At 41.1% G+C, this 22,927-nt stretch overlaps 1 protein-coding gene across 1 annotated transcript in view; it reads right to left on the bottom strand.

The window, feature by feature from the left end:
• Positions 1 to 21,469, bottom strand: part of RYR3 (ryanodine receptor 3) — a 593,263-nt gene extending 571,794 nt beyond the window's left edge. The window contains exon 1 of the mRNA XM_084844796.1: positions 21,380 to 21,469. Coding sequence (XP_084700922.1) covers positions 21,380 to 21,430 — 51 coding nt within the window. The 5' untranslated portion in view covers positions 21,431 to 21,469. The remainder of the gene's footprint in view (positions 1 to 21,379) is intronic.
• Between the last annotated feature and the right edge of the window lie 1,458 nt (positions 21,470 to 22,927).

The following is a 22,927-nucleotide window of genomic DNA, read 5'->3' as shown; positions in this document are numbered from 1 at the left end:
ACTATTCCAAGATGTAAAGATTAGAAATTCCAAAACTAAGTCTTTAAGGGTACGAGCCTATGCAAGTTTAGACAGAAAAAAGTCCTACAACTCCTAGCAGTTGTAGGACTTTTTTCTGTCTAAACATGCATAGGATTGCACCTTTATAGTCATACTTGCATCTAAGCTAAATATGCAGTTAAGAAGCACTTGTATTTAAAACACCAGCTTCATAGGTTTAATTCTTTTGGATTCATACCATTCTGAGGATCAGGTTAATTTGGCCACTAAAAGTTGGCTACAGGCTAAAATTGCGCACATTTTTTAATTAGTAGTTCCCTCTCATCAGAAGTTTTTTTTTCTTTTCTGCCATTGGGTGCACTACAGGTTTTCTAGCTATGTAAAATGTTCTCTGCTTTTATTTACTTACATATCTCTTGCACTGAATTCTGCTTAAATATCTTTCAACATTTTTAATCCAATGTGAATTCATGGAGGGAGCAATCCTATGGCTGCTAGACAGCAGCTAGACGGCCATAGGATATCTGGTTTTCCAGGAACCGACCTTGGATCCCACGCTCTGAGGTTGATTCCCGGAGAACCGACCTACTCCCACTTCCATGCTGCCTCCGAGGCAGTGCGGAACAGCCCCGTGCTCTGTGCTCGCAATAGGAGCCCGGAGTGGCCAAAAGGGGGTGATCCCGGATGGTGTTCCAGGGCAGGGAGGAAATGCCTGTATGACACATCCAATGTCTTATACAGCAGCAGCCTCCTCCCACACTCGGCCCTCCCATAGCCAGACAGCCGCTATCGGCTGTCTAGCCGAAAATGCAGGCCCGGAGAAGTGAGGAGGGAACAATCCCCTCCATGCTTCTCCTGCCCAGCATTGGATAGGTGGTCGCCTCCAAATTCGGAGGCAGCCGCCTATATGAATGGGATTGCGCCCTAAAGCTGCTCATCTGGATTGAAGGCCATTATTGGGACCATATTCTCTTTTGAGCAGTAGTTTCTAAGCAGCTGTTACCCAGACATATGGATTAACAGAATACTTGCCATATTTCAAATGTTAAGTATAAAAGCTGATCCAGTGTCTCATTTTGTTACTGCTCCTTTGAATCCTTTTTCTTTCCTGTCATGGGCAACATGAGGTCAACTTCTACTTGTTTATTTGCATGTAACTTCTGACTTGAACCATTTCCATTTCTAAGAGAATGTCTGCCTTAAACCAACAAAAATAGGGAAAAAAATGAGGTCATAAAACCTGTGAAAATGATTTATCATCTCTTCTGATATGTAATTTGCAGCAGGTCTTAGCATTATTTTATTCTTCTGTATTGCTCTTACAATATTTAACTCCAAAGTTCCAGAATTATCTTCTCTGCTAAAGGTTGATGATATCAGGAAATCACTTTCCTTTTGCCAGAAAAATAATAAGATATTGGCTTGAAATATTCAAGCTTTTCTAACTAGACTTGTGTGCCTGCCTATTGAGATGATTTATCACCTTTGGGTGACTTGTAATATACCAGTCTTACAAAAACTTGGCATAATATGGATGAAATATATAGGAGTTTAATACCATCAATCTATGTAGCCTTAACTGGCACCACTGTGGATTTGTGCTGCCACAGATACAGTTACATTCTATGCCTGTCAGACTCCTCGTACAAGATGAGAGATGAAGGACAAGACTGAATGATATGGTAAGTTGATTGAGTGATATGTAAGTTGAGGGAAGATGGGCTACTATGACATCAGTTATGCAGGAGGGAGAGGAGAAAGGGGTAGCAAATAAGGAGTGGAGGATATGGTGTGCATACCAATACTTTTTCAATTTGGGTAGTGACCACAGAGGGAAGCAGGAAAGATTTGAGTAGTGAGTGAAAGATGTGAATGTGACAGCAAGAGTTCTAAGCCAGAGAATCAACAAGGCTGTGGGTGACTACAGAATACAGATAACCCATGGTAACATGGAGAGGAGAGCTGTCTACTGTGTAGGGAGGAGGATTTTTTTTTTACGCCCCCTCCACCTTGCCCACATTTCTGCTTCTTCCTTCTATTTGTGGTCTTAGTTGTCTGCAGCACTGCCACCTTGTTAGGGCAGCGTTATAACTTGACAGGCATGCCCATTGAGTAATGGAATCCCTGCTTGGTATTAGGTTGCACGATCACCCAGAAGTTAGTATCTTAAGATTAATTGTAGCCTCTTGCAGTGAGTTGGCTTAGTGGCAGGCCACCAGCTCCATCACATCAATATTGCATAATAGTTCTGTGAGTAGTCATGGACTTTTTGTTAGTTTTAACAGATCCCTCACATCCCTTAAAACACTGGGCAACTTCTGCTTGCCATTTGAAATGTTTAGTGTAACAATATTTGTCTCAGTTTCCCAACAAATGAACTAGAATACTCTCCCTATTTCATAAAAGTTTGCACTGACTGCTTCAAGAGTTCCTTCCCAAACCCCTTGGCTCAGAACTATGATGAGGTTTGTGCTTTCAATAATTGCCCACTAAAGCGAATTTCACCTTGTTTGCTTCATTTGGGATGGTGGCTGACAATAAGAAGAACCAAGCACATTAAGTCATGCAGGGCCAATTTAACCGTTCAGGGTAAGATTGAAAATTAAATTACTTTAATTACCAATCTTCCTGGGTAATGACCATGAAAATCTACTGTAATATTTCTTGTGAGGACTGTTTGAGTTAACTTAGTCCTGCTTTTTCTGCTGGTCTTCGCTGTACTTGGTATTCAGGCATCTAAATTAGAAATGTTGTAAATTCTTATTGGGATTCTAATCAAGCAAATGCCCCAACAGATTTTCTGTATTTTCAAAGTATAATGCCAAAGTTTCTCTTGTTATCTTTCTCTGCTGTGTTTCTGAACTGGATGTAAAAGAGGAAACTTCAACTTTCAACCATTTAAAAATGACCCTGAAGTGTTGTTTTCACAGACTAACATTTAAAGTTTTCTGTCTCACATGCTTAGGTATAATTTTCAAGAAAATTATCATTTTTTCCACAGGAAGGAATGTACAAAATGGAATGTATTACTGGGCTTCTTATCATATGCTGACAAATAAATAAATAAAACTGGCTTGGTAAATAGCCAAGTTAAAAATAAAATACTTTTTTATCTTCTTTCTTTAAAAGAATCCAGTGCAATGACACAAAGCAGTTTCTTTTAATTTTAAATTAACAAGTGTATCACATGTTACCATAATATTGACATTGCAGCTATTCATTTCCCTCTAACTAGAAGCACGACTCCCCAGATGATGGCCAAATATCCTACTGTAAAATCAATTTGCATAAAGGGGAAAGAAAGGACTCTCTGATATGGCTTGGATGTAACATTAAACTATGGTATAGTGTTATATGCTTGAGCCTCGGGCTCATGATCTCCCCACCTCTCCATTTTCTGTTAACTGTTTTCAGTTAGCCACAGTTTATCATTATGTCCAACCTCAAAACTGTAGTTGATTTAAAATATGGTTTATGGAAACAAGCCAACTTCATAAAGCAGGGTTTGAATTTGGCTTGTTTCCATAAAACATAGTTCAGACTAACCACAGTTTGTCTGGGTTTGAACATATTGCTGAACTACAGTTAGTTAAAAACAGAAGCAAAAGCTTCCAACTTGGTCACACAATGCTAAACTCTGCAGAGATAGCTGAATGTTCTGTTCATCACTGAAATATATTGCTGCCTATGTAAACAATATAATTTAAAAAATCAAAATGAGGGTTACTCCTAAAAACTGAATTAAACCAGGATAAGCCAGGATAGTCTTACACTAACTCAGATAACTGTCTGGATAATGTGGCTTTATTTTTAGAATATGTAACTTCTTAAGAAAAGATAAAACAGAAGTTGATAGAACGTGACAGATTCCACACACATATGCGTGCGCGCGCACACACTCCTAGCATATATGATCATATTCCAACATAAAAGCCAAAGTAATTTTACACAGTAAAAGGGATGGTAGTACAAATTACACTAAGGCAAGAACTCAGGAGAGAGAGAGAGAGAGAGAAGGAGAGAGAGCAAGTGAACTTTGGCTTTTAGAAGTTTTAAACATGAAGCTTACAGAACTTTCAGTGAATTGTGGACGCTATTCTAAAAGCTTCACATAAAGTAAAATTTAAAATGCATTACATTTAATACTTAATTAAATGCAAAGTTACAATAATATTCAATTTATTAAAGTGTGTGTGCGTGCGTGTATATGTATATTTCCAACTGAAACATTTCCCATCAAAGCAAAAAAATAAAAATAAAAATCTAATAACCCACACTCTCATAATCAAAGTGATTATGGTTGTCTTTTTCAGAAGACATATATAAATGCAATTAATGTTAGTGTCAATGTTGGTATGCTAGGTATAATGATAGAGGGAGGACAACTGGCAGACAAAAGGGGTCTCATTTAAGAGCCAAGTGCTGTTGTAGGGAGTTTGAGCTACCATAACTGTTTAGGCATGATGAGCGTTCTCCTCCTAAACTGGATCAAGGCACTCCATGTGGATTAGCAGTGATCAGAATAAACATTTGGCTTGCAGGTAATTGAAGGACCAATTTAGAGTGCCAATTCCTTAGCAATTTGAAATTTGGAAGCATCTTAATCTTTCCTCGTGCCTACTTTACGGCAACCCCCCCCCCCAATCATTTAATAGTTCAGATCTTCTTTCTTGTATTTGAATTTGCAGAAACTGAGCCATGGAACTCTAAAAATATATGTACAACAAATCAAATACTTCAGTTCTTTGGGCAGTATCCAACACTTCCTGTGCGCCAGCAGAACTCACTGCCAATGCAACGGGAAGCGAACACTTCCGAAAGCGACTGGGAACAAGCTGGAACACTATTTTCCGGAACAGAACAGGTCAGTGGAGCTCGCAGAAGGGAGTTCTGGTGACCTGTCCCATTCCAGAAATTAGCATTTCAGCTTGTTTTCAGGATTGCTCAGGAAGCAGTAGTTTATTGTTGTCCCACTAAGTGTTGTCCCACTTAGTGTTGTCCCACTAAGTGGGACAGTGGGTCCCACTTGTGTAACATAATCAGTGGAGGCACAGGGGCAGCATCTGATAATGCCCTTTGTCTTACATTCTTTGTCTCATAAATACATAATCTCATAAATAAATATAGAAAGTCAATATTGTACCTAGGACAGGGGCTGGGCAGACTTCAGGGTTGCAGGATCTACTCTGTTTTTTAGTAGAACTCTGAGATCCAAAGAAAACATGCACACACACGCGCACGCGCACACATACACACACGGATTTAAAGAATTCTGAGCTGAGGAGTTCGTTTTAAATATCAGAACTGAACAGAGCTCAGGGCCAAATTCCCTGCTCATTAGCCCAGGCTTTCTTAATTCCACCAAATAAGTTAGGACAGTAGGGGAGTGCTGCTATTGTTAAACAATAGGAAAACAGAAATCTTTGCTGATCTACTACAAATCACCCAGAGATCCAGATCTACTTTGTGTCCACCCCTGGCCTAGGAAACTTTAAATGCATATGTTACAGTTAATTTCCCAAATTTGATGCATATTCACATTCACAAACGCATGTTGTAAATTCACACATTCTTTTGGGAAATACACCAAGAATGATAACAAACATTTAGGATTATTTTTTACACTCATTTTGAACATTCACAACATTTATCTGGGATTATCAGCATTAATATACAAGAGAGTACTGTAATGCATGTGGCATTTCTTCTGGAGAATAAGTTTTCTCTCTTCATGGACTTTCAGATACTGTATTCGCATGAGATGTAAAATTTAATTATCAGCATCATATATAAGTCAGAGGAACAGGGAGTTCTAAGCAGACAAAGATTGTCAGAACACCCTTCCACGCTGAGCACCACAGAAAGAACTAAGGCAAGATACCACTGTGCAGTGAATTCTGTAGTAAGATGTTGAACAAGTATTAGTACATTCTGTCAACAGATGCATGAATCACACACAATGAGAACTGTGAAAAGAAGCCAGATGCTTCTGTAAGACTGATATGACCCCACAACATAAAAAAGATAACCGCCAATGGTTTTCAGTAAAGCTTATCAAATAGTGAGAAATGTCTTGTTTCTAACTACCCCAAAATCACCATGATAGGTGACATCATGTAGCAGAAACATTACAACATTCTTGTTTGGGACCATTAGACCTAGCAGATATGTCTCCATCATCACAATAATTATCCTAAGCACCATTTTCATCATGCTTGAGTCAGAATTCACAACTACCATTAAAGTAGTTTTAGGGACTGGAAGTACTAATGGGAATACTAGAAAGGAGACAAATATAAGAGGAAGAGGAGGAGTCAGGTTCATTCCCTGGAATCTCCAGGTAGGGCTGGAAAACACTCCGGCTTGAAACTCTGAGGAGCTGCACACAGTAATGAGCTAGATAGACCAATGGTCTGTTTCCGTAAGTGGCTTCCTATGTTCTTAAGTAATAATTGTTGTTTGTCAAATTTATTCACTGGACATGAATCTGTGGGAACCGATATCAGTGCTTAATAAATTGTGTTAGAATTCTGTGCCTAAGTGAAAGAAATAGCCATTAATGAGATGTGTAGAATCGGTACCATTTATTTATTTCCCTTATGGGTTTTTTTATACATTCCACTGCAAAGACTAAAGAACTGCAGGCAAAGAATTTCAGAAGGGTTGCTCACTTCTTGGGTGGTTGAAGTTATTTGGCCCCAGGCATGTTTTATATCACCACTCAAGGCATTATATTCAGTATTCCAGACAAGAGGCATTTGCATTGCATTTTATTATCAGCTTACTGTTTGTAGGAACCATTTCTCAGCACAATATCCAGTCAAAACTCTGATCCTTTCAAATGTGCTCTACCAACTTCAGGTGCTCTGGGGGTGTGCATGCCAATGCTGAAATGCTGATGTGTTGAATTCGTGTGTTTTTAAAAAATCACATTTGGGGAGGGGGGGAATCTTTAGTTCAGTTTTATACTGAACTAAATATAAGCAATTTTCTATTTATACTTCCCCAAATCTATTGCTGTTTTAATGCATAGTGATATTAAATATGTAAGGATAGTGATTTTGTAAAAAAAAATTAAAGGGCCATTTAGAGACAACTTTGTCTTTCACACAGCATGATTCACAGGTGTATTATGTTTAACTGGGATACTGTTGTGAAATAAATGTCAGAGGCTATTTTTGTAAAGCATTTTTTAAAAGAATCAGTAAAATGATTTCATAGCAACATTTAAGATAAACTTCTCTGAAGTCAGTACTAAAGCTATTCTACTGTTTCTATTAAGGATGATTTATGATGAAATGTTTTCTCATAATATTAAAAGTTATTATCTTTAATGAATGGCAGATTGCTAAGAACTGTGGCACATTTGCTGAAGAACTAAAACAATTGAGCATTACTCTGAAGCTCAACATTAAGAAATTATGTTTCTGTTTAAATTCATATGAGACCCATTTTGCATAAGGAAACTAACACTGATTTGCTTTCACTCCTAAATTGCTTCAGAAGTGATTAACTCTCCCACAAGGAACATTTGACATTCTCAGAAAAAATACAAAAAAACACAAACCTTTACATTTGAAAACTTAACGTTTTGAAATGTCCTATCCCCCCAACCCAACTTACACCTTTTAAAATTGAGATGGTACCAGGCTTATTTGCTACCAGACTACAGTATTGTCAGAGCAGATTGTTATCAAGGAGGATGTAAGAAAAGAAAATCTAAGGGCAGGGGCAGGTGTAGGAAGGAAGCAATTCACTAACAGAAGATATTAGGCACTAATAACAGTGGGTAAGAGCCAGTGTGGTGGCTCTTGGCTAGGCTGTTGGTCTGGGAATCAGGAGATTCCAGTTCTAGTCCCCACTCGGCAATGAAAGCTCACTGGGTGACTTTGGGTCAGACACAGACTCTCAGCCCAGCCTACCCCACAGGGTTGTTGTTCTGAGAATAATATGGAGAAGAGTAGGATTATGTATGCCGCCTTGGGTTCCTTAGGAGGAAAAAAGGCAAGATATAAACATAACAAACAAATAAACAATATCATGTGACGTGCTGGGCTTGATGAAGCCAAGGCTGGAGTTAAAATTGCTGGAAGAAACATTAACAATCTCAGATATGCAGACGATACCACTTTGATGGCTGAAAGTGAGGAGGAGCTGAGGAACCTCATGACGATGGTGAAAGAAGAAAGTGCAAAAGCTGGGTTGCAGTTAAACCTCAAAAAACCTGAGATTATGGCAATCAGCTTGAGTGATAACTGGCAAATAGAGGGAGAAAATGTGGAGGCAGTGCAGACTTTGTCTTTCTAGGCGCAAAGATTACTACAGACACTGACTGCAGCCAGGAAATCAGAAGACGTTTATTTCTTGGGAGGACAGCAATGACAAATCTTGATAAAATAGTGAAGAGCAGAGACATCACACTGACAACAAAGGTCCGCATAGTTAAAGCAATGGTATTCCCAGTAGTAACCTATGGCTGCGAGAGCTGGACCATAAGGAAGGCTGAGCGAAGGAAGATAGATGTTTTTGAACTGTGGTGCTGGAGGAAAATTCTGAGAGTGCCTTCGACTACAAGAAGATCAAACCAGTCCATCCTCCAGGAAATAAAGCCAGACTGCTCACTTGAGGGAAGGATATTAAAGGCAAAACTGAAGTACTTTGGCCACATCATGAGAAGACAGGATACCCTGGAGAAGATGCTGATGCTAGGGGAAGTGGAAGGCAAAAGGAAGAGGGGCTGACCAAGGGCAAGGTGGATGGATGATATTCTGGAGGTGACGGACTCGACCTTGGGGGAGCTGGGGGTGGCGACAGCCGACAGGAAGCTCTGGTGTGGGCTGGTCCATGAAGTCACAAAGAGTCGGAAGCGACTGACCGAATAAACAACAAAACAAATAACAGAAGATGTGAGGGATGCTACAGCAGGACAGAATAAATAGTGATGCACAAAGGCATGATGAGGCTTGAGCTTTGGAATAAAGCCTTGAGGGTCTGTGCACTTAAACCAAAGTAGCAGTGGAAGAACTGCAGTTTTAAGTAGATAGAAACCATAAGTGGTCATTTAGCTCTGCATCCCTTAACTAGAATCCTGATGGCACAGTGAGCAAGGAGAATACATTCTGGTAAACAGTGTTTGAATCAGATGATGCATTACAGTGACAATAACAATAAGCATTGCACCTGAAAATAACCTGCCACATCATTTCACAGTTCTGTATAGATCATTAGCACTTACTTCACCAACAAGCCCAAAACAGATGGGCATAAAACAAGGCAGTATAAACCTTAACAGGAATCTGAACTCTGCATCCTTGAACCTTGTGTAATTAGTCTAATACATCATGCGATGACACAGACAGATTTCCTGAATATTAGTAAAGTTAACACCAAGTAAGTTGATGATCAGGCACTACCCTAGCTTACAAGCAGCATGGTAAATCTATTCTTTGACAGGAAAAGGATCTGGGGCTGCTCAATGGATCTGTACTAGGAGGGTGACATTTGAAAGCCCTTAGTATAAATACAGCACTTTCCAGGTTAGCAGCCCAGGTTATACTGCTCAACTCAAAAGGCAGAGATACTGATGGAGGATTTTTAAAAAAAAAAAAAAAAGCTTGGACTACTCAGCACCAGTTTTACTCCAGTCTTTTCAATTCTGGAGGTGGCTGTGATAAGACATTTAGCAATAGCCCTGATGAAAAATAAAAAGGAGTGGGTGCGTTGGGGATAAAGACATCGCATGTGAAAGAACACTTAGTAAACTGAGAGATCAGATGATGATCACGCATGGATCCTAAACTACTTTCAACAAACATCAAGGTTATAGCATCATCACATGCTGAATATCAGCACAGTACTGAGCACATTGCGAAGAGAAAACTCCCTGGAAAAGACCCTGAAGCTGGGAAAGACTGAAGGCAAAAGGAGAAGGGGACGGCAGAGGATGAGATGGCTAGATAGCATCACGGATGCAATGAATATGAACTTGAGCACGCTCCGGGAGAGAGCGCAGGACAGGAAGGCCTGGCATGCTATGGTCCATGGGGTCACGAAGAGTCGGACACGACTGAACGACTGAACAACAACAACAACAACTGAGCACATCCAGCACAGCACAGTTTCTGAGAATCTAAGTCACAGATCTTAGAAACTGAAAATTATAGAGGCTAGATAACATGGTACTGCAAAAACAGACACAGTCAGCACAGTGGTTGCTATACAACAGACATTTCTGAGTGGATGGTTGGTAGATTACATTGTTTATAGCCATTAAATGAAAAACAGCATAGACATATATTCTAAACAAGTCCATATCTCCCAGGGCTGATGAGGGATGCAAGACAGAAGCTGAGATGGTCATGGTGTGTCTGCTAGTCTTTGAGGGCAGGTGTGACTGACCTTGTAGCCAAAAAGATGCTCATCTAAGGGGCTCCACAGTTAACCTGGAGATATCCCATAGTCTTCTGGCTGGCTGCTTGCTTTTGCTGGTTTTGAAGCACAATGGTCGCAGTCAGATGTAATGCAAACCTGATCTTTAGTATTATGAGTATGAACCTAGCCTCCTCTTGGATGTGTGCCCTCCCTCTCCCCTGTTCTTCTCTGGAGCAGCTGCAAAGAGGAGATTGGAAGCTTTCACTTCCATTCTAGATTAACCACAGTTTAGCATGTCTTCCAGACCTAAACTGTGATGAATCTTAGTTATGGTTAGTGAAAACAAGCCAGTTTCGTAAACTGTGGGTTGAAGTTGGCTCATTTCCACTAACCACAGTTAAGATTGACCACACTTTGTCTTGGTTCAGACAACATGGTAAGCCACATTTAATCAAAAGCAGACGTGAACACTTCTGAGCTTCTCATAGCTGCAGTGGAGGATGCAGGGTGAGTGCACAAGCCCATGGAGAGACTAGGCTCATTCTTATAGTGCTAAATTATGGTGTAGTGTTATGCCTGAACCAGCCTCCAGTACCATGTATCGGTCATGTGCTCTCAGTGCAAGCTTGAATGTTCTCCTAACCTAGCACCTCTAAGAATTGAAAGAAGAAACTAAAACTTGATTTCTCAGAGACTGGTATTTCCTGATGAAGGTTTGTTGTGTCACTCTTCACACAAATAAATGCTTCTCGTTCAGGCTGGGCATATTTGTCAAGTCCATTTCCATGGACTTCCTTCTTTCCCCACCTCCAAGTCTGTTCCATGCCAGTTCCATGTGGATAGTCTTGCTCATTGGTCCTGACTCCTGGCTTGTTCTCTGGTCCTGCCTTTAAATTTGTACCCTGATCTTGACTACTCAGCAACCTGGACTCCTAGCTCCCTCCAGACTGCTTGTGAATGCCAACCCCTGACAACTTTTCAAGTGCACTTGCCTTGAGCCCTCCTCAGGCATTCTAGCTCTCATGCAATGAGAGTTACATCCACAAGCCCCTCACACACCATCGTGACCCAGTTGCCTGGCCCTGCCACTTTCCATGTATTGCAGGGCAACAATCTGCAGCAGGGAGCCTGTAGTACAGGTATGAACTCCCAGCATCATTTAGAACCCTGATTGCACAGAGTTTGAAATCATACGGACAGCCTACATGTGTAGACCTTAATGCTACAACACATGGAGGACAGCAAGGGCCAATCTACATTGCGCCTGCCATCGCAATGAATTCGGTGTCCCGTCGGGTTAAACGCTCTTGCATTAAAACGTGATTATTCACACTCACCCATTTTCCCCGTTGCAGTGCTTCATTGAATGCGCAAGCTTGGTTCACACTCGAACCCTGTGCTGTTTTCCTGCTGTTTTCCTGCACGTGCTTGTCTGATCTCGGATGCTAAGCAGGGTTGGTCCCGGTCAGTAGTTGGATGGGCGACCGCCTGGGAATCAGGCTTCCTGCACTGACCAGGGGGTTGTTCTATCAGTGCTTGGTCCCCCATCCAAGCACTAACCTGGACCGACCCTGCTTAGCTTCTGAGATCAGACAAGTGTGCACACATCCAGCCCTTTGCTTGTTACTGAGGAAAGAGGGGCTGCTGAGGAAGCTATGCGATCGGTAGCCGGAAGAAGACATGGGGCCATCAAGAGCTGTGATTGGACAGGAAGGAAATATAAACACATATTTATGCCGCATATGGACAGGTGGGGGAGGGGACTACGACTGGATACGGTAGCGAAGGCAGAAAATCAGAGCACATTAAGGGGTAATACCAGAATATTAGGGTATTGAAAGTGGGAGCACGGAAGTGGGAAATTCTGGTTCCAATTCAAGGCGGCTACTGCGTAGTGTGAAAGGCGGGTGGTGAAACCTCATTGGAAACGAAAAAAGGCAGTAAGTGTAGCTCCAGCCCAAGACTGGGAGACTGAGATGTTATAGAGGGGGCAAGGCCAGCTAGCATGGCCCCACTCTCCTCTCACATGATGCCATTTGCATGAAGGGTAGAACACCTGAACAGGGTTTGAAAGTTCCCTCTTCACTGTCCTAGCTCTGTCCTCCCTTCTAGTGGCAGTCTGCAGAATCACTTGTTTTGAAGCATTTTCCTCTGGAATCCGGGCCTGTAGGATGCCATCCAACCCCTTTCCTCCATATAAAGAGGAATGCCTTCTGGAGTAATAGGCTATACATGCTGTGGATTGATAATAGTGCAGAATTAAATGTGTCATCACTCCTCGCACCATAATTAGGACCCACAATTTGCTGCATAAGTGGTGATGATTATTGACATTATTGGGTTTCATACCACCCTGAACCGGAACAACCTAGTAGGTCCTCCTAATTACGAAGACCAGATGCAAAACAAAAACAAACAAAAAATGGCTTCTGTCCCTTCAATAGTTGTATAAAAGAGGGGATTTATTAAATGCAGCTTTCTACTGGTGCATTAAAAACTAGTCTGACAATATTCCTGCATCTACCAATGAATTAAGATATAGGAGAATTGTCCTTTACCTCTAGTCACTCTATTCTTACTGTGTTTGTTTGTTTGTTTTGCAGGGAACTTGTTTTTAATATGCATGCATTAGAGATGTGGGAGCAGCAAAAAGCATCTTTCTTTTTTCTCTTTTGCAGACTCCATCTTCCATGTTGTATGTATGTCTGGGGTAATTGCTGCCTATGCCATTGGAGTGCATTAGCAGAAGGGCTGCTGTGCCAGTCCACCTTCCACAGTGTTTTAAGTTCCCTTCTTTGCTGTTGTGTTCCTGGAGGACCAATCTGTTGCTGAGTGCTCAAACCCCATTATAGTGTTGGAACTGAACTGAGAGGAAAGGGACCAATTTTGCCTCAGAGAGAGAGACACAGGGACAAGTTTGCCATTCCAAAAGTTCCAGTTTGTCATGTCCTTCTAAGATATGTGAATGTGATCACCTTTGCATCACTTCTAGTTATGTCTTTGTGACTTCTGGTCCGAATCCCATATTCTTCCTTAACTAGAAGATGTTAAAAGTTGTAATCTGCTTTAGACACCCACAAAGGGTTTTTTTGACCAGGAATGAATTCAGCAGATCCAGTCTCTTTTCCCTTCCCATTGAAACTCAGGGTGCTTCCAGACAGGGGGTTCCTAGTGCTACCAATCAGAAGGTATTGTGCAGCAAGTCAGTCTTTTTTTCATTAACAGATTTTCTGCTGCAAGAACAAAAAATGGTGCAGGGTGATGGTACTAAAAAAGCCTTGCCTGGAAGCATTCCCAGTTGTTATTGCTATGAAGCCAGTGTTGTCCACAACTGGCACATTTTAAAACCTTTATCAGCTTTATTCCAGGAAGGATGAGACACTGGGAATAAGGACATTTTCAGTCTCTTTTTAAAAAATTATTAAATCTAGAAGTAGGGATAAAAGGTGGGGTCTGAGCAACTAAGCACTAGGAATCTTATATCCCTAAATGAAACCTTACTGCTTGCTGCAAGGGAATGTTTGTCCCCGCCACCCCGCCCCACCTCGTGTGTGTGTGTGCATGCGTGCAGAGGAGCTGACAGGTTTGAGCGATCCCCAGGCAATATGACTTCTTTCCTCCCCTTCCCCCCATTTTTTTTTTTTTAACTGGGAGGCACCAGGTTGATCAGCTTGCTGGCTCCCTACCACTGCCACTGCCTTTCTTTTTTCTCTGCACCTTTTTGTTGATGTTCCTGAAACATCTCCACTGGCTCCCACACATCAAACAGAAGCTCTGTAGATAAAGACGGGTATTCTATTGGAACTAACTGCTATCCTTCTCCCCTGGGGGCTCATCAATGAGCTGGAACTCTATTTCTCGATGATCCTGCCTGAAAACTTTGCTGTTTCACATTTCCCACCTTACTGTGAGAAATCTCTCGCTGGGGATGTCAGAGAATTCTGCCACGGATCTCGGTGAGGCCGAATGCCAGTGCATTCGGCTCCCCAAAATCCATGGCGGAACGAAGCCCCCCCACCCCCCGCCCCGCGAAAGGCGCGCAAAATGGGACACCTACCTGCTGCCGTTGGTGCTGACTTGCGAATAGTGGCCGTGGCCACGGCCACCATTCGCTTCATCACTATAGGCGTGATAGGCTACGTAAATACTTACGTAGCCTATCACGGCTAACGTAGGGACGCCATTTGCATCCCTGCGGAAGCCGTGATAGGCTACGTAAATATTTATGTAGGCTATTATGGCAAAAGAGGGGCACAAATGGCGTAGTGGCCGCCATTTCTGTTCCCTTTTTTCTTCTTCGCCATAATAGGCTACGTAAATATTTACGTAACCTATCATGGCCAAAAAAAAGGGAACGTAAATGGTGGCCATTGTAGCCGCTGCCATTTGCTTTCACTGCTTTTTGTTTTTGTTTTGCAGGGATGCAAATGGCAGCGGCTACAGCAGCTGCCATTTGTGTCCCTGCGGGCAGCCCTGGCCGGCGGCTCCACGGACTCTCCGCAGAGCAGAGCTGGCCGGAGAGAATTTCGGGGGGAGGGACGGAGCGCCTCCACCCCCACCGCGAATGTCACCTTTCTAAAAGGTAAGTGGCTTTCATACATCCCTATCTCTCGCACCCATGAATTCCTCTCCGTTCACCTTTAAGTTTTCCCCTTTCTACTCTGTAGTCTTTTGCACCCTGAAACCTGTGGCTTGTTTTGCCACCCATACGGCTTTAGTATTTATTTATTTAATTTATTAATCGCTCATCTGGCTTGTCACCCTGCCACTTTGGGCGATGTACAATAATAAAATCAGTTTAAAACAATAAAATTTTACATTAAAACATCATATTTCTAAAAATACCCTAACCCACCCCAAATGCCTGCCTGAACAACCACATTTTTAATGCATGGTGGAAGCTCATGAAAGAGGGAGCATGGAGGAGTTCCCTAGGGAGGGAGTTCCACAGAGTGGGGGCCACCACAGAGAAGGCCCAATTGGAGTGTCCCTCTGTCTATCTTCTCCTCTTCCCATATTTGGACACATATATACCTACCCGCTCTGGCTAGGAAAGGCATATAGCACAAATGGTGTACTCCTTTTTACTAGTTACTGGTTTTGCCTTATCCTTCCTAGGACAGGGGCGGGCAACTTGTAGGCCAAAACATCTGGAAGGTCACAATTCCCATAATCCCTCAACATTAGCTATGCTGGCTAGGGCTGATGGGAGTTGTAGGCCAAAACATCTGGAGTGCCACAAGTTGCACACACCCACCCGTCACTAGCATTGGTGGTTGTTCTACGCCATTGTTAACCCTAAAAAAGCTGATTCTTTAATGCCTTGAAAACAAACTGCTTACATTTCCCTATGTTTTAATCTTAATAATTTTTAATAAATGGCACATGTTTTTTAAGTCTTGGTCTCTGTCATTGTCTTTGTTCTAATACCCAAGTGCCTATTTTCAAGTGCTGGGAAGTATCTTAGAGTTACATGTGTCTGAGGTACATGTATGAAGTTAAATGCATGTTAGCTGGAACATGGGTCAACAAGTCTTTGTTGAACTGCTCCTTCCAAGAAGGTGAAGGCTTTTCAGCCACGAGCAGTTGATTTCTTTACTGGTTTCCACCTTCATCCCCTGGGATAATTGCATGCATCCCTTCCATTTAAGCTGATGCAGGATTTTGAAGATCTATCTGTACAAAGGAGGTTTTTTCCTCGTATCCTTACATGTGCTGCAATTTGCTATACTGGTGCAAGAGGTGGGCATAAAACATGAAAGTGGTCACTGTTCGCACTAAGTTGTGCAAACTTAAATGGAGTGGATAGGGTAATAAATGTCCTACAAATATTGATTCTCAAACAAGTTTCATACGTTTAAGTATTTAATAGCTATTCTAAGCATTTAACAGACTGTGAGAGTCACATTACACAGCATTAAATGTTGTCACAATTGTTTCCTAAAATTGTTATTGGGTTTCCAAAAGTGCATCTTTTCTCCAACGGTAGCCAATAAGACGCCCACAGGAAGATCACAAGTTGAACAAAATGACAATATCTGTATTCTCTACTTCATCCCCAGCAAAGTCAGATATATACTATCTCAGTATATGCTTCTTGCTATCATCACAAATCAGCCTGTTTGACATCATCTTTTTGCAGGCCTTATATTTTTAACAGCTAGGTAATGAGCAGAAAGCTAGCAGGTGATGTTTTTCTAATCATATGCAAAAAAGAAAAAGAAAAAAAAAGCTTTACTTGCTGAATTTTTGTTTGTTGTTACAGGTATGGAAGACAAGCCAGAAAAAAAATGGCAACCCTACCCACAGACATACATGCCCTTTCTATGCTACATCTATTTGTCACCTATTTGTAATTCATTTGCGGGGCAATAGTGAAGATTATAAAGTGCTTTGGTCAATCACAGCACTGCGAGCCTTAGATATTTGGGAACATAAACTACAAACACATATAAACTACAAACACATATACCTTTGGAGGCCAGGCAGGCGCCAATGTCATGTTGCTCTTGGTGCCTCCTGAAGACACTGTTATTTCAAGAGGCCTTCCTTGAGTGACCAGCTGCGGTTTATTAAATTTGGAATCTGTTTTTTTTAAAACATTTTAATTGTTTTAATATCATGTCTTATTCTTTTATCTGTTGTTTACCTCTCTGAAATCTTTGATGTAGAGTGGTAGATAAATATTGTAAATAAATAAAAACAAATATACATTATCAATACAGCCAAGATTTCGTATCTGGAAAATATTCTGTCACATTTCTGCATTCATTATGGCTATATTTATTTTTCACTTGGTTTCCTGAATAAAGCCTCTTACAATATAATGACACTATGTTGCTTCGTTGTTGTTACTGTGCTACACACATGCTCTTTGATCCAAGTAATTATTTCATATGGAAGAGATTAAGAAAAGACTGTGCACTGAATGAAAAAGACCAAATGAAATAAGAGTTTGACAGATATATGATCCTAAATTCAACAGTCTGGAAGCAAACCACAGTTATTTTCTCTAGTTCCTGTACCATAACAAGTTAACTCTTATCTGTGCAACTTCTGCCCCTTATTGAAGAATCCACATTTCTGCAATTATTTAAGTCACAGTGGCCAAAAGCAGCAGTGAACACAAACTGGATTGCTATCTTACCCTAAACCTGCTACAGAAATGCAGCCCTAAACATGCCTAGTCAACGCTGGCAAGGCACTGGGTGACCTTACAATGTTCCATCTGAAGCAGTGGGAATGTTGTGCAGCCCTTATATGGAAGTAAATTTAATTAATTTTAATTAGGCTTCTACACAATATACTCAGGATTCAAACCTGGGAGAGGCATGTAAACAGTAGCTGAGCCATATACAGGGCTTAATTCAAATCAGGATTCATGACTTAGCTCTGAAAACTTTATCACTTCCGTAGTGTAGTGGCTACAAGGCTACAGCTGCAATCCTATACGCACTTACCTGGGAGCAACCTATACACAATCCTATACACACATGTCCTATCAAGCTCAATGGGACTTACTTCTAAGTATATATGCATATGACTGCACTATGACTGTGAACCAGGAAGTCTCCATTTTAAACCTTGTCTTTTCCATAAATTAACTAGGTAGCCTTACTTCTCGGCCCAATGCCCCATCTAGAATAGGACAATAATATTGACCTACCTTGCAGGCTTTTGGTAAGGACTACTGAGATAACCTTTGTGAAGTGCTTTGAACACTCTAATGTGCTGTATAAATTACTATTATATTTTCAGTGCCAGAACCCCAGACCTTGTGAAGTAATCACGAAGATGCCACCTTGTTAGTCACAATGTCGCACATTCAGAACTGGAGCTAAGGAGTGGAGATAATACCACCTTGTTAGTCACAACCTCACACATTTAGAACTGGAAATAAGAACAACAGGTCAAAGGAATGGCTGCCTTGACTATGAATGCTATGCAAGTAACACAAACAGTGGTTCTAATGAAACATCATGTGATCCAAGAGGCAAGTACCAGGATCTCTTGCAATGTCATAGCATAGGAGTGGGCAGAAGATAGGTCATGATCAGTGCTGGACACATTTCTGGTGGACTACTTGGTGTACAATGTTTGCTGCTGATACTATTGTAAAAAAAATGTTGGACTAGATGGACCTTGATCTGATCCTGCAAAGCACTTCTTATGCCCTTGAGCTAAGGAGCATACTCAGGAAGATCACATAGCAGAGATTAGTTATACCTTCACTGTTAATCTATGTTAAGCAATCCTTACTATGCTCTCTCACTTTGTAATTTAAGACACCTATAGCGGACAACAGAGAGTTCTAGTTGTGTGTGTGTGTTTTAAAGGTAGACTATACTGCAAAATGTCTTAGGCGTTTTGCTGGGATGGAGCACACAATTTTTACCAGGTTGGCTTGAATCCTGGCAATTTTATTTTAAAAATAAAGCAATGATATGTAGAACTAAACATAGCAAGGATATGTAGAACAAACATCCTCTAATTCCTTTTCTCTGTAGATGGGGTACATCAGCACTATAACAACCCAGTGAGAACTTCCTCTGAATCCTTAGTTGTATAAACAGGAACCAAGTAGACATCTGTATGCCTACAACAATAAATTTGCTCCTGAAATACAAAACATACAATCATAATGTAACTGAAGAAGCATAGAAATACAAAACTTAAGTACCACTGCATTGGTTAGTAAAACACAACCGCTTCTAAGGTAGAAGGCAGCTGCTTGAAAATGACTCACTGAAATTTAGATGTGCGAGTGGGGTGGGGGAGGAATCAGATTGTCTTCCTTGACTTGATTTACATAGATTTTGCCAGTGATCAGAATATAGACTTGCTAACAGAGAAGCATAAGATCAAGCAGCAGATGTCTCACACATTTTGAGTGGTATACTTTGTGGGGAAATCCTGTTATGTATTTCCAATAGTTACATGTAGAAGGGACCACTTTATATGGCTAGTACTAAGCACTTTATAAGGGAAGGATATTGGCTCCTGTCACATTTGTAATATATGCAATAACTTCTGCCAGTCTAAGATTAGGGTTGTGCTGCATGTGAGAAACGATTCTTAAGAAAATATGCAAGAAATTAACGCCCTGCAAATAAATGTGTTTTAAGATTGAGGATTTCAGTCAGTAGCTATTCTAACATCTAATAACCTAGAAGCAAAAGTGCTTTCATATTGTGTGCATGGCGTAGTATACTGTTCATGTTCCAAAGTGCGTAATTAATCTTGAGTATTTATGGCCACAATCAAAGTAGCATGCTATTGGCTAATTAATAATACCAGTCGCCCTGGCATGAAGAATTCAAGGCAAGTTTTAAAGCTGATATACCTCTCTCTGAATGGGAAATTGTCTAGAAAAGAGAGGAAACCTGCATTTTGTGCTTTACAATGAGAACCGGGGCTGCAAAGAAGAAATAAGTAGTGACAAATGAGAAACAGCAGCCCTATCATTATGCACTATTCAGTGGTGCCAAGAAGAAAGAAAGAAGCCTCCTAAAAATCCTAGAATAGCTTTACAATATATCCTGAGAGATAATTCAGTGAAAGATGGAAAGGGTTTCTATCACTCTGAATAAGGAATATAGGTTGTGGTCTAATCAGAGGCCACCGCATGTAGGAGAAGAGGTAATTCTTTGTCAGGGAAGGAGAGAAAGATTTTCACTCCGTTACTATGTGAGGATATGAAATGAAGCCATTGGGAAGGGTGTCACATCAAAGACATACTTTGGAAGGTGTGAGGCAAATGCTATTGCAAAATATCAACTGCTGCCCAAGATCTATGTTTAGGTGCCTCTCTGAGCAGCTATGTGGTTGTCCCATCACAAGAAGGAATGGAAAATGTAGTAAAATTGCTCTTCATGGAAATTACCTCTTCCCTCATGAGGTTTTGAGAAGCAAGCAAGTGCCAATGTCATTTTATCAAAAACAGCATTTTTTAGAAGCTGCACCAGGCAGCTTTTTGCACATCCTCCTTATTCCCCCACCCCAACTGGCAACGATGTGTGCTTATTTTGGATAGCTATCATATCTATTTTTGGAAACGCACCTTTTTAAAAGTTGCATTCTAAACTGCAGGGATTCTTGTTCCTGACATGGTTTTCCCACAATGAAGTTGAGAAATGGTGAAGGGTTAGCAGAAGGAAAGCATATTCAAAGGACTATTCCTCATGCAACTCCAACCACACATCAACATATAGGATTTTCACAAGGAGATAAAGAAAAGATATCTCCCAGACCAGACTGGTAAAGTTAGTGTGTGGACAGTCCACAATAAGAGTGGATCATTATGCCAATTTCTATAAAACGTTATGGAAGAATGGTGTAAAAGATCTTTATGGAACATTATGAGAGGTGCAGCTTATTATTTCACTCATCAACACCCCCAGCCAGAACATGGGTCAGTATCCATTCAAACTAAACCTCTTTTTTAAGCTCAGAAAATATATGTTACTTCTGAAGCACATTTGCTCATATAAACACATCCCAAATGTCTGTATATCTGCTATAAAGGTATTGGGGGGTGGGGGGATTGCAGAAGTCTCAAAGACCCCTCTTTCAGTTTTATTCCTAATTTTTACCCTCTTGCACCTGCAAAGCTTCTCTTGAATATCAGCAAAACGTCACCTAGACAGAAGTTTCAGAGGTCAGGTATCTGGCATGCAGCATTTAGAAACACAAGTACAAAGTTGACAAGGATGCTTCAGACAGAGACACACAGAATTACAGAGCAACCCACTCTCTTTCAGTACCAAACTCCTACCGAGATGGCTAATAAGCAGATTTAAAGGGAGATGGCACGGAAGGTGCTCGGTGCGTGTCTCTTTCAGATCCTTGTATTATTTTCCACTTCCCCAAACAGTCATTCCTGGCTTACAGAGCGCAAGCGGAGATAGAGAGACGAAGAAATGCTATTTTGTAATTCAATCCAGCAGGAACAGTCAAGGAGACAAAGGAAAAAGAACCTGGTTCTTGACCTAGAAAAACAGATACTTACAGTTCGTAGGAACTGTATTTCATCTTCCCCTCCTTCACCCCCTTCAGCCATAGCTCTGGAAGAGGTAGCTCTGCTCAGCCTCTGATTGCCTCCACTGGCAGCAGCTCGCTGGGTTTAGAACAGCTCCTTTCCCTCTATCTGTATTAGCATATAGCTAATCCATAGCCATATAGGGAGCCCAGCTAACTCCACTGCACTGCAGACTGTCAGTCAACCCCCTCGCTGCCAGAACCAACGGAGCTGCTTTCCCAATTCCACAGCAAGCTAAACCCCCAAGTCCTGCCCCCCACCCCCGTCTCTAGGGAGAAACCTATCGTAAAGGCATTGCAGGAAGCGTTCCATGCATCACTAAGCCCCCCCACCTTTTAAATGACTCTCAGCCACACAATAATGGAGAAATCTTAATGAAAGAAAAGCTCTTATTCCCTTTTTTGCTAGATTATTTTCTTCATATACAGACATACACACATACATATAGTTTGCATGGAAAAATGTATCACAATCAGCAACTCTCCCCTTATTGATGAGTATCTCAGTGGATGGGAATACTGATGCTCATCAAAATCCTAGGGTGATGATTTTAACAGCCCATTTTAAGCATGTGCAAATTATTTATTGCCTTCCTGCATAAGCAGCAGCAGTTCTCGTTGGCAAGACCATTTAGTCGTGTAAAGGAACTATATGTGATTGTTAATGATGCTGCCATTTCCCAGAAGCAGCCACACTGAGCTTAGGAAAAAGTTTGCACCTGCAACGTGATAAAATGTAAGCAGAACATTAGCCATCTATTTTGAATCCAGAACGCTGAAGCAAATAATGGTGAAGACCATTATTTGCAGCTTGGATCCTCAAGTCCCATCCCATGCATGTTTGTTTACTAGGAAGCAACCTCTGCTGAAATTAGTGGGGTTAAACCTGGTTAAGATCAGATGGCAAGTGACTACCTCCTCCGCAGAGTCCCAGTACAGTCTGTTAAATGAATTATGTTTGTACTGTTTTGAATTTGTGTAGCAAGGTACACTAAAGGAATTCTTACTCGCTATCACACAGCTTTCCCTACAGGTCATCAAAGGCCATAGACACAATTCACCAGGAGGCTCTCCTCTGTAAATGCCCATGGAATGGTTGGGAGTAGCACAAGAATGTCTTTGCCACTTTCAGAAGCATTGTAAAACGTTATCACTGACTTGTCCTTAGGGGCTGCCACAGGTTACAGTATAAGCACCCATAAAAACCTCATTAAATTGAAACTTGTCCCAATACCTAAGGATGGGGCAGGCTAGAAATCTAAATTAACAGTGCAATCCTGTACATGTCTACTCAGAAGTAAGTCCCATTGATTTCAATTAGGCGTACTCCCAAGTAAGAGAGTATAGGATTGCAGCCTAAATATCTCAATATGCTGCTTTGAGGATCATTTAGCAGAACTGGAAATTGAGAGTTTAGAAAGTACTTGAAAACAACAGAAAGTGATGATTAAATGTTACAGGTTTCTTTATGAATCACTCTGATAAAGGAATTAGGGAAAAACAGAATGTGTGTGCCAGG

Source organism: Heloderma suspectum, chromosome 1 (assembly GCF_057233095.1).
Source record: "Heloderma suspectum isolate Gila_16-S chromosome 1, 16-S_ref, whole genome shotgun sequence".
NCBI classification, from domain to species: domain Eukaryota; kingdom Metazoa; phylum Chordata; class Lepidosauria; order Squamata; family Helodermatidae; genus Heloderma; species Heloderma suspectum.
Note: the sequence above shows the minus strand (reverse complement) of the source record. Positions and strands in the feature narration are given on the sequence as shown.